At 51.3% G+C, this 12716-nt stretch overlaps 1 protein-coding gene across 1 annotated transcript; it reads left to right on the top strand.

Moving 5' to 3' along the window:
• The first annotated feature begins 8 nt into the window (after nt 1-8).
• Bag5 (BAG cochaperone 5) lies at nt 9-3418 on the top strand. Its single transcript, XM_051196660.1, has 2 exons — nt 9-92; nt 1683-3418. Exon 2 carries the CDS (start codon nt 1708-1710, stop codon nt 3049-3051), a length of 1344 nt encoding a protein of 447 aa, XP_051052617.1. The 5' UTR covers nt 9-92; nt 1683-1707; the 3' UTR covers nt 3052-3418.
• Nucleotides 3419-12716: the final 9298 nt, after the last annotated feature.

The following is a 12716-nucleotide window of genomic DNA, read 5'->3' as shown; positions in this document are numbered from 1 at the left end:
CCCGGGCTGGGAGCCGCGCGGCCGGCCGTGCGAGGGCCGTGACAACGCTGCGGAGGCGCAGGCGGAGGAGCGCGATGGCGCGTGCGGCCCAGGTGAGCGCAGCGCGGGGGCGCGAGCTCCGTTCTTCCCGGCTCGGGCGCGGCCGCCCCCGCCGCGCACCCCGCGCCCGCCCCGCGCCCATTGTGAGGTCAGGCGGCGGCGCGTCGGGCCCGGCCGAGACCCCCGGGAGCGGCCGCCGCGGCCAGTAGCTGCCGCCGCCTCCGCCGGCCCCTTCACCGGCCGCCCGGGTCAGACCTAGCCGGGAAGGGCGAGGGGGATGCCGCTGGGGGCCCCGCTCCGGTGCCGCTCCCCGTGACGGGCCGATCTCCCACCTCGCCGCCCTCCGCGGCCGCCAAGACCGCCGCCACCCTCGCCTCTCCGGGTAAAGCGCTGCGAGGCGGGCCCGGACCCTCCCCAGGGACTGACGGTTCTGCCCGCCGGGAGTGGGCTGTTTGACAGACCCCTGAGAGCCTGGGGAATGCTCTAAGCGCGCTCACGGGGAGGCGAGTGACCGAGCTCTTAATCGCAGTTGTTTTGCGCGGGGGAGCAATTGCAAGTCGAGGTTGAAGACTTGGAAGTTGCTTACTTCCCCTCTGGCAGATTGGGCCCTGTGGGTTTGGAAGAGCTACTGCTAACTTCCGCAAGGGTACTTCCTGCCCTGACAGTTCCAGAAAGTAGTTTAGGATGATGAAATGGTGTCGATGCTGATGGCTTGGCAGCTATGAAAGTGTTTGCGGCTCACTTTCACAGTCGAAGACAGAATTCACATGCCCAGACGTCCACCCCCAATGAACAGACTTGTGTCTGTCCTTAGAGTCCCTGCCATGGTCTCACCGAGTGGCCCAGGCGGGTCTTGAACTCTGTTTCTCTTCCCTCTGCCTCCCTGGTGCTAGGCATGTAGGCACACACCAGCCCAGCACACCCTGCTCGGTTTGTTTTGTTCCTGTTGAACTGCTTTCAGGAGAGGGAGTTGACATATCACATCTCTTTCCTCAAGTATGCCTTTTAAGTCTGTAAGATGACAAAACCTTTGATCTGTGTGTTTTGGCGCATGCTGAGTGCCAGAGTTCAGCGCGCGCACACACACACACACACACACACACACCATTTCTGTGGTGTCCTTCCTCCTTAATTTTTCAGGCGGGGCTTCTCATTAGTGAAGCTCCTCAATCAGGGTAGGCTAGCTGGCAGGTGAACCACAGAGATCCATCCTCTCTGCCTCCCTGGCACTGGGAGTGTAAGTGAGCATCATCTTGCCTGGCTTTTATATTTTATGTGCATCCCTGTTTGGCCTGCATGTATGTGTGTGTGCCTGGTGCCTGTAGAGGTCAAAAAAAGCAGTCAGGTTACCTGGAACGGGAGTTACAGTTGACCAAGAGAGGCCATGTGGGTACGGGAATTGAACCCATGTCCTCTGGAAGAGCATCCAGCACTCATAACCACCGACCCCTCTCTCTCCAGCCCCTTCCCTGGCTTTCTTTACTTATGTTCTGGAGCTCCAACTGGGGCACTTATTTGACTGACAACTATCTCCATAGCCCAGTTAGTCCTTTTAAAAAGGATACCTTTGGAAAGTGAGTTTAGAATGGGTTGATGTAATTATCCTGCAGAGACTGTAATAAGTTACTCTTGCCATCTTTCAGTGCTTGTGAAACTGAACACAGAAGTATGGATATGGGAAACCAACACCCTTCTATTAGTAGGCTTCAGGAGATCCAAAGAGAAGTAAAGAGCATAGAGCCGCAAGTGGTTGGCTTCAGTGGCCTATCCGATGACAAGAATTACAAGAAACTGGAGAGGATCCTGACGAAACAACTTTTTGAAATAGACTCTGTAGACACAGAAGGAAAAGGGGACATTCAGCAAGCGAGGAAGAGAGCAGCGCAGGAGACAGAGCGCCTTCTCAAAGAGCTGGAGCAGAATGCAAACCACCCGCACCGGATTGAAATCCAGAACATCTTCAAGGAAGCACAGGCCCTTGTGCGAGAAAAGATTGTACCCTTTTACAGTGGGGGCAACTGTGTGACTGACGAGTTTGAGGAGGGCATCCAGGATATCATTCTGAGGCTCACACACGTGAAGACCGGAGGCAAGATCTCTTTGCGGAAAGCAAGGTACCACACCTTAACCAAGATCTGTGCAGTGCAAGAGATTATTGAAGACTGCGTGAAGAAACAGCCTTCCCTGCCACTCTCTGAGGACGTGCACCCTTCTGTTGCCAAGATCAATTCTGTGATGTGTGACGTGAACAAGGCCAGAGGCACTGTGATCGCACTTCTGATGGGCGTGGACAGCACTGAGACTTGCAGGCACTTATCCTGCGTGCTGTCAGGGTTGATCGCTGATCTAGATGCTTTAGATGTGTGTGGTCGCACGGAGATCAGGAATTACCGGAGGGAGGTGGTGGAGGATATCAACAAACTACTGAAGTACCTAGATTTAGAAGAGGAAGCTGACAGTGCGCATGCATTTGACCTGGGACAGAACCATTCCATTCTAAAGATAGAAAAGGTCCTCAAGAGGATGAGAGAGATAAAAAGTGAACTTCTCCAGGCACAGAGCCCTCCTGAATTGTACCTGAGCTTGCAGACAGAACTACAGGGTTTGATCGGCCAGCTGGATGAAGTGAGCGTTGAGAAAAACCCTTGCATCCGGGAAGCCAGGAGAAGGGCCGTGATTGAGGTGCAGACCCTGATCACATACCTGGACCTGAAGGAGGCCCTGGAGAAGAGGAAGCTGCACCCTTGTGAGGAGAACCCCCCACACAAGGCTGTGTGGGGTGTCCTTGGGAACCTGTCAGAGATCCAGGGTGAAGTTCTCTCCTTTGGTGGGAACCGAAGTGATAAGAACTACATCCGTCTGGAGGAGCTGCTGACCAAACAGTTGCTGGCCCTGGATGCTGTGGACCCCCAGGGGGAAGAGGAGTGTAAGGCTGCCAGGAAGCAGGCTGTGAAGCTGGCCCAGAACATCCTCAGCTACCTTGATCTGAAGTCTGATGAGTGGGAGTACTGAAGGGCCAGGGGCTGACCCTGCTGGTTCACACTTTATCTGCTTTTAGAGAGCTTTCAGCTCAGGAAGCCTAAATGTAATTTCTATGTGCATATTCAATCTCAGTATTTATGATTTAATCAAATTATATTCAGTATTTCTGCTGCTTTTGATGTTGCAAAACGAATGTCATTATAGCACATTAACTTTTCCATCTGGCTCACTATCCTTACAATGTGTGGTTTGTGTTGATTTGTGTGTTTTAATGGGAACACAAGGGCAGCATTCCTAATTTTTAAGTGGGTTGTGCAAGCATTAAATGCAGAATTTAAGATTCTAACTCTAGCTAAACTATGGGCTAACTGGGAATAAAGTCCAAGTATAAAAACAATACAGAGATGTCTTATTACACTAAACAAAGCTGGGCCTTTTAAGTTACAAGGCCTGATTGGTCCTTCCTCATTTTATGGGGTGGGGTTTTTATTTGGGTGGTCTGGTTTTGTTTTGTTTTCGTAAATATTTTTGCTTGAAAAAAAAAATGTCCCCTAGGCTTTTCTTTTGAGAGTGGGGAATCCTATGTACAACACACACAAAGGTAAATCGCTTGTGAGATCTCAGCTAAGTTTGTCCTCAGTTAAAAAAGGCTAGGAGCACTTAAATGCTTTAGAAACTTTAGAAAGCCGTCACTGTCTCCCTGTAACCCGAGGAAACCTGTAGTGGCCAGTGTCAGGTCAAAGCTGAGGGGCATCTACCTGGGTCACGAATGAGACGGGCACCGCTTGTCAGTCACAACTGTGAGCAGGACATGCCCGTTAAACATGTCATCATTTGCACCGTGACACCAGAGACTTGGTAATGCAGGAGTGCCGGGTCTCTGCAGCTGTCAATGGTGACTGCTGCTGGAACCCTAAATGTCACCTGCACGTCCTTGGATGAGGCTGAGGGGACCTGATGATGTTGACGTGAGGATTCCTGTTGGGAGCGGTCTTTGCGGGGCTGCGATCAGAGCCAGCCAAGCAGTCCCAAGTCCGTACCTGAGTGGGGGAGGGAAAGGCTGGCTATAGACGATAAAGACAGAGACAGAATAAAGGTCAGGAGGGCAGATCAGTCAATACTGAAATGCCACGAGTTTATTTTTTGCCATTCTTATTTACCTTAACCAAAATGTGGAACACAGTATCATGTATAGGGAACAGACTTTTCTTCCTCTCTTATTCTAAGGGTTCAGTAGCCACACCTCAGCTCCAACTTCTTAGCCTTGAGGTCAGGAGCAGCCACATCTCAGATTCAGGTCTGTTGTTACTTAGACTAAGATGGCCGAAACATCCTTCTGTTGACAGGGTATGTGTGTTTCTGTGACTGTTTTCCAAGTACCCAGCTTTACGGAAAATTCTGCAGTGCCTTTACAGTGTGCCCCAGCACAGTCCCCATTTTATCACATGATCCTGTGAGAACCACCCTTTTCAACTCTGGTGAGCTACGTTGTTTTGGGGTTACACACACACACACACACACACACGATATTGATCTCAAAACTTTGAAAATTCTCTTCAAAAGTATGACATGAATGAATTAGCTTAAGTGCACCATTCATAGAACAGTGGGTTCCCAGAGCTTGCAGCTCCTCACCTAAGTCCCGAGAGTCCTCCATCTGGCCAAAGCCGAGTGCTGAGTGCTCCTCTACTTCAAGGCTTTGGAACACCCTTCAAGCCTGACTGCAGGAGTAAGGTGAGGGTTTCTGGCCCACCAGGCCCCACCACGGCTTCAGCCCTGAATAAACACGCAGACGATATATTATGAAATGTTGGCCTGTTACTAGCATTTCTTATTGGCTAACTCTGTCTTAATATTTAACCCATTTCTATTAATCCATGTATTTCCTCATGATCCTGGCTTATCAGGAATGCCAGACCTGAACTCCTTTGCCTGCTACAATTCTGCAGAGAACAATTTCCTGTTTGTCCCTGCTTATGTATTTTACTGCCCAGCTACGTCATTTCCCGCCTGTCTGTACAGTCCTCCAGACCTCTATGGCTAGCTAGTGGCAAGCTCCATTCTCTGACCCCCGAGACAGGCTGTATTTGTGCAAGAGAGACATCACCACATGCAGGCTTTTAGGCTGAACTCTGGGGAGTCCTCCCTGGAAGCCACTTTAGGTGAACCTGCCACTTCCTGAGAGGGACAGTCCCCCCTTTCTGTGTCCAGTGTCCTGTTGAAGCTGACTTTGTCTCTTTAAAAGTGGTTTTCTGTGACCTGCCAAGACACCCCACCCTGCAGAGCTTGGAGCCTTGCCCAGCTCAGGAAGGGCCCTCACACACACACACACACACACACACACACACACACACACACACACACACTCCTCCCTCAAGCCAGTGAGATTTCCTCTTGGCCTTTGGGGCATGGAGGTGGTCACGTGACCTTGTGTGGCTGCTGGGAGAGACTTTGTCTCCTGTTACAGTTCCTCGGACCCCAATTATACAAAGAACGCTAGCAAAGTTCAGATTACTTTCTTGTCCCTCTTGAGACCCTTGTGTGTCGCTGCGAGTCGCTTCCAGAACTTTCTAACTTGGGCTCGCCCCTGAAGCAGTTTCGTGGCCGTACTGAAGAAACTGCTGCAAGTATACTCTGTCCTTGGAGAAACAGCTTGGCCTTTGCCAGCATTAAACCATGCCATCCCTGATCTGAAAACAATGGCTAGGAATACTCAGTCTTCCCTGAAATTTGGCGGGTAGCTCTGCCTTCTGTTCATCCTTTGTTAGTCTTATGACAGAGTTACTGTTGAATGGAGTGTGTCTATTCAGTTCACTTTAATGCTCTATTTTATTTACTAGTACCCATAGGTTAGCTGTGATGAAGTTCAACAGTTATTCTCATTTTTAAAAAGTTTTTGTTTTTAATTTGAGGCTGGCCTTGAACTTCTGGCCTCCCTGCCTCTACCTGCCAAGTGCTGGGATCACAGGTGTGCCCTGTCTTGCTGCTTTACTGCACCATCCCCTGGACTTTTGTTGTTGTTGTTTTGAGCCTCAGTTAATTCTACACTTGCAGACTGTTTTGTCGAGACAGAGTAGCCCTGGCCTGCTCACACTTGAATTGATCCTTCTACCCCAGCCCCGAGAATAGTAAGATCACCAGTGTATGCCACCAGGGCCAACCGTGAAGGCCTGGCCATTTTTAACTGATTGGCTATTTTCCCAGAAATAGGGGCTGGACAGATGACTTGGTGGTTAAGATCACCAACTGCTCTCCATAGGACCTGGGTTTAAGTCCCAGCACCCACATGCCAGTTCACAACTGTCTATAACTCCAGTTCTAAGGGACCTGACACCCATGGTAAATCACCAATGTACATAAAATACATTTTTAAAAAAAGCTGCAGAAACAAGGGCTGGCGAGATGGCTCAGAGGTTAAGAGCACTGGCTGCTTCTTCCATAGGTCCTGAGCTCAATTCCCAGCAACCACAAAGAAACCCTATCTCAAAAACAAAAAAAAAATTGCAGAGACATTTCCCCGGAGTGTCCAGGACACTAAGTTCCCGCCTCATCACCACGTGACTATTGTGTTAGGGTGTCTATGAAATTCAGGGTTCTCTTGACATAGACACACTACCCCTTAATTATTACTGAAATAAAACAAAACTCTTAGCTCAACTTGGTGTGGGAAAATGGATATGAATCCAAGTGTGTGTTGTGTTCCCTGCTGACCCCCAGCTACCTTCTGCCTTGTCCCCTCATGTTTTGTGACTTTAGGGGAAAACCCTTTATGCCCTGGCGAGCCAGGCAACTCCTTAAGAGTTAACCATAGTAGCCTGTGGAGGTAACAGCCTTGGCTAGGTCCCTAAACCCCAGGGCTTATGACGGGCCTGGCACATTGCTGCCTGGTTGCACAGGAGTTGACTTGTAGAAATGAGAAGAGGTTGCAGGATCTGTTCTAGAAAGAACATCTTCCTGCGGATCCCGAAGAAAGCTCAGTCACACTGCTACTTGCGAAGCCTGTCTGTGCCCCATACACACACACCACACCCCCACACACACACCAGTGGAAGAGTGGGCTCTGGCCTTGGCCCAGGTCGGGGGCTGGCTATTCTGTCTAGAACCAGATCGCTATACTCCCTAACACTGCAACCCTTTACTGCAGTTCCTCGTGTTGTGATGACCCCCAGCCATAAAATTATCTTTGTTGCCACTTCATAACTAACTTCACTACTGTTATGAACTGTGTTACCCCTGTGAAAGGGTCATGTGATCCAAGGGAGCCGAGACCCACTGTGCTAGGAGAGACATGGGATTGGCTGCTGTGGGATCTGGAAGGTCAGGTAGAAGCCTTGCAGCCCCACAGGACTAGAGTTCCTTGGAGCAGTGCAACACCCAAGCAAGCTTGTGCATGGCTCCAGTCCAGTCCTGAAAGCAGGGCGGGGTTCCGCCCTTCCTGGTTGGGACGAGTCTGAAGCCATCCATTTCCCATGCTATAATTAGATACTTTACTGGTTAATCTACCATTACCTCCCGATGGGCCAAGTGCCATGTAGTGTCTTGTATAAATTCCGAGTCATGGAGCCTACTGCCGCTAGGTGAGTACCATCCACAGATGGTACTCAGTCCCCAGCGGGAAGGTAGGACAATAGAGTGTAAGTCTCCATAAATTAATTTACCTGGGGAAGGGTGGTGGTGCTGGTGGTGGTGGTGGCGCACACCTTTGATCCCAGCACTTGGGAGGCAGAGACAGGTAGGTGGATCTCTTGAGTTCAAGGCCAGTGTGGTTTACAGAGTGTGTTTCAGGACAGCCAGGGCTGTTACACAGGAACCCTGTCCTAAAACAACAACCTGGGAAGTCATAGCAATGGCTGATGTGTGGCCCCTAAGAGGACTTCACCAACGTAAGGCAGAGCATGGACATCAGGCTTGAGAAAGCTCCCACCGCAAGAGCACTGGGAAGGTAGCTAAGGGTTAGAGAACACTCCAATGGACCAGGGTTCACATCACAGTTCTGCCTCAGTCAAAGCCAGAGCTACAGATGAGCCTCTGAAACTTTGGCTTCCGGAGGTGCCACACTTAAGGGTGAAGGGCTGGGTGATTCCTGAATGGAACATTTAGCTAAGGTGCCACGTTGCTCCAAGCTACCAAGTCAACACCGGCAGCATGAGTCCCTTTCAGGGACAAGAATGCTGTGGCTCACTTGCTGTCCCGTTTTCCAGCTGTGAACACACCTGTAGAAATCACACCAGTGTGAAGTCCATGACCAACTACTCAGGGTGCCTGGGCCTCTCCAGAGCAGCAGGGCGTCAGGCTGCCCGTCCATCCCCACTGACCTTCGCTCCCTTGGCTCATTTCACCATGACGAAAAGCCTCTGAATACTTAGGCCATTTCCTTGAAGCTCCCTGCTTCCCACATGAATGTCGCTGGCTGTCTCCAATCTACACTCTGCACGTCTCAGTGCAGTCCTTTGAGGTCCTAAGACATGGCTGGCCCTGGGAGTCCTTACTGAGCAGAGGTGAGAGTCGTGAACAGCCAGCCTGTCTGTTGCTTTACCCCACATTGCCCCTTCCCGTCTCTAGGTCTGAAGCTGTCTCTACATTGAGCATTCCTGCACTGGCTTGCTTGTCCCTGGCCAGGCTGCCTTGCCTTTCAAGCTGGCCTCTGTACCTGTAGCCCCAGGCCCTCGCAGGAACAGACACACGCATGTCTGTGGGGTGAGCTACACTTGAGGGTGGGGTCTTAGCATGCGCTGGGCACTCAGAAGACACTTGCTGACAATTAGGTTTGATTAACCCTTCATGCTGCTCCCGAGAATTTCCAGAGTGCAAGGGCCTTCTCTCCGCCGTCCAGCTCTGCGGTGTTGGGTTCCAGCCTGAAAACTCACCTAGAAGAACCCAAGCCTGTGCCCTGTAAATGCTGAATTCATGGCTGTGCTGTGACGGGGGAAAAGTGCTGTTTTCAGGGGGTGGGGGTGGCCAGGGAGGGACTATGATAAAGCTGTGCTCTTTAAAACTGAGTCCGTGGCTGGGTGATGGAGGCTGCGGCGGCACACGCCTGTACCCCCTTCCCTGCCTCCCCGGCTCCAGGATCAAAGGTGTACACCACCATGCTCAGCTGGGAATAGTTTGTCTTACAGTACATGCATCCAAAACCAGTTCAGGCTAGATCAGGCCTCCGATCAGTCATATCCCACACTGGACTAAAAACCCTAAATTTCACTGTTAGCAGAGGCGGGAAATGTTACTGTTCAGAGATAAGAGGGGAGGGTTCTAACCTTGCTGGGTGCACTGTTTGGACAGGGATGTGTGAGTGCATGTGTGTGTGTGTGTGTGTGTGTGTGTGTGTGTGTGTGTCACATCCATAAGGTTCCGACATAGTATCAATCTTGGGGGACCTTGGCCACACAGCCTTCTGCTGTGGACTCACCCCTGCTCAGCCCAGCAATGCCCAAGTCTGCCATTCCCTAAACTTGCTCCCTTCACCCAGCCTCCTCCCCAAGGATGTGAACTGAGGGCAGAGCTTCTGTGGCATCTTTCCCCTACTCATCTGGAGCTCCGTGGTGGATGGTCAGGTCTTAAACAACAGTGATGGCTGTTCTAGGTCAGGAGGAGTACAGGCAAAGGCCTGGCTTTACAACAAACATGACTGGCTAGGAGACAGCAGAAGCTGAGAAAGCCATGTTCTAGGGGTCAGGGCCAGCGCCGCAGCTGAAGACGCTCTGCATCCCTCACTCAGGGGCAGTGGGGACTCTTAATAGAAAGGATTTTCAGGGCAAGCCAGTATGGAGGGGGCTGGAGTTTACTGGGAAGGAAATTTAAAGCAAGTGTTAAGCATTGGGGTTAACAGAGAAGACCTCAGGGACAGACAGGACTCACGTGTGGTTGTTGGGAGCCTCACTTAGGGATACTTTCAGTGACATCCTCACTTACAGCTCAGACGGTTGCTAAGGAACCACCGTTCTCAGTAAATGGATCACAGTGGTCTCTGACGTTCGTGGGACAGGTTATAGCTGACCTGAGCAGGGGAAATCCAAGGCCGCAGGAGAAGCTGTGTTTGACACAAAGGTTTGTGGTTGTTTGAGAGTCCTAGAAAATATCAGAGAAGGGATTGATTGGGTTATATATGCAAAGGTCGCTATATCCTCAGACCTGGCCTTAAGCATGCTTCATCATTATTTTAACTTGTTTAGTCTTGTGTGGGTTCACATAAATTATTGTGAATGCAGACACGCTTGTGCCAAGGCCCATCTGAATTCAGAACACATCCTCCAGCGTTAGTCTTCACCTTCCACCTCATTTGAGACAGTCTCTTGTTCAGTGCTGGGGATCCCCAAAGCTTCTGAGGATTCTTCTGTCCCCCTCCCCCGTGGCACCATGCCCAGGTTATATAGTACTGAGGACTGGACCTAGGACTTCATGCATGCTAGACAAGCTCTCCCCCAACTTAACTACACCCAGCTCTGTTTTAATATTATCCGAAATAGCCCTGTATAAAAACACTATTGTTTTCACAGTAAATGTTGTTGTCTGCCAGAATTTCTTTTTATTTTGGGTTTTTCGAGACAGGGCTTCTCTGTGTAGCCCTGGCTGTCCTGGAACTTGATCTGTGGACCAGGTTGACCTCAAACCCAGATCCACCTGCCTCTACCTCCAAGCGCTGGGATTACAGGTGCCCCAGCCCAGCTCTGGCCTAGAATTCTTGATTTGAGTTCAGCTGGTAAGAGGCTTCAATCAAACTCTGCAGTGGGGATTGCCTTAGTTTCCCTGTCTCTTGCCCTGCTTCAGGGAGCGCTTGGCCACGGTGGCCACGGTGGCAAGGGAGAAGAAAGGCCCTGTAGTGTGCACACTGGCTCTTTGTCTCCTCATCTTCCTGGCCAGGCCTGGGGCAGGCCAGGTGTCCATACAGCAAGGTGCCCAGGGGCCAGATGGCAGGCTGGAGGCAGAGTAGGGGCCATCTGCCCACATGGGCTCCACCTCCCTTCCCCAACTCAGGCCTGAGCCACAGCAGCTGTCCTGCCTGGCCCTGGCTACTGAGACAGGTGGAGACCGGGGTCGTACAAAGCCCTAGAAGAGACGGCTCCTGACTTGTGAGTGGGAGAGCCTACAGGCAGACCCCTGCCTGGATGAGTCACCTTAGACCCCATGACATAAGATGGTTTGGGTCCCAGCTCATCAACCCCGTGATGCTTGCAGACAGGAAGTTCTGTGAGTGTAGGGGAGAGGCAGGGACTCTGACGGGGCAGGTATGGGTCCTGACCTCAGAACCACAAATGCACACACACGAGGAGGAAGGGGAGGAGCTACTTCTACAGGGGAGGTAATAAAGACCACTTTACCCCAATTACAGGTTCCCCAGAGAGGGAGGCACAGTACTGCGAATAATCACAGGAAGCCCCGAGCCCAGGCCCACACTGCCGAGCCTGCTGGGTAGGGCAGGGCCAGAGCTAGGAGGGCCTGGCTCAGAGCTGGGCTCCTGATGAGCAGTGGGACAGCTCAGGATACTGTGTTAACTGTCCCCACATGTGGGACTAGGGAGACAGGACCAAGGAAAGAGAGTGGGTGTCTGGAAGACAGGCAGCGAGGGCCGCATCGGGGGTAAGGGCTGCCAGGGTTTGGCCCTCCTGACAGTAAGGAGTTAGTCACGGGACAAGGTCACGTAAGCACGTGGGCATTCAAGGTGCAAGGGTCCTCAAGGTCCAGGGCCAGGTACAGCCCGTGAAGCAAGGCACACCGTTTCTCTCCGTAGTCTGAAGTCTGTCCTGACTGCTGTAAACCGGCTGCAGCAGGCCCCTCAGTGACCTCCATTCCACAGATGTGTGTTCCTTTTTCCCGACACCTCAGCCTCCATATTCCCGTGGAAGGTCATCTTCTGGTTCTCACTCCTCACCAAAGGCACCCAAAGGAAAAGTAGGCGTCCCAGAACCAACACAGTTACTGGAGGGATCCTACAGGTCAGGACTGTGAGGGCCTAGGGAAGAGCAAGCAGGCAATAGGAACAGTGAACGCAAAGATCTTCAGGCTGGAGCTAGCCACGTGGGCAGATGAGAGCCTACAAAGGTCCTGGGGCCTTTGGGTTAGGACTACACCACTGAGTGTGTCTACATTCTGAGCCAGGAATATCCCTAGAATCCACTGTGGAGGGGATGGAGGGCCTGGAGCAATGTCTCGGTGATTAAAAGACCATTGGCTACTTTTCCAGAGGACCCAGGTTCGATTCCCAGCAGTCACATGGCAGCTCACAACCATCTCGATGTCTAGTTCCGAGGGACCCACCACCCTCTTCTGACCTCCAAAAGCACCAGCACCCGGCACCCATGGGTACACAGAAATATAAGCAGGCAAAACACCCATACACATAAAATAAAATTGCTTTTTTTTTTTTTTTTGAGACAGGGTTTCTCTGTGTAATCTGGCTGTGCTGAAACTTACTCTGTAAACTAGCTGGACTGCCACCACCTCCAGAATGATGGGGTTAAAGGCATGTACAACTATGCTCAGTAGTAAATCTTTAAAAAGAGGGGGGGGGGGAACAAAAAACAAAACAAAGAAAGAAAAACCTCAAAAGAGAAAAAACAAAACAAAGAAACCAAACAACAAAAAAAAAAAAAAAAAAAAAAAAGGAGCCGGGTGGTGGTACCTCAGGCCTGTAATCCCAGCACTCAGGAGGCAGAGACAGGCAGATCTCTGTGAGTTCAAGGCCAGCCTGGTCTACA

This window comes from Phodopus roborovskii, unplaced genomic scaffold (assembly GCF_943737965.1).
Source record: "Phodopus roborovskii unplaced genomic scaffold, PHOROB, whole genome shotgun sequence".
NCBI lineage: Eukaryota > Metazoa > Chordata > Mammalia > Rodentia > Cricetidae > Phodopus > Phodopus roborovskii.
This window is presented reverse-complemented; position numbering and strand designations above follow the sequence as displayed.

Coding starts and splice junctions, on each gene's coding strand:
- Bag5 (XM_051196660.1), top strand. CDS start 1,708: ATGGATATGGGAAACCAACACCCTTCTATTAGTAGGCTTCAGGAGATC.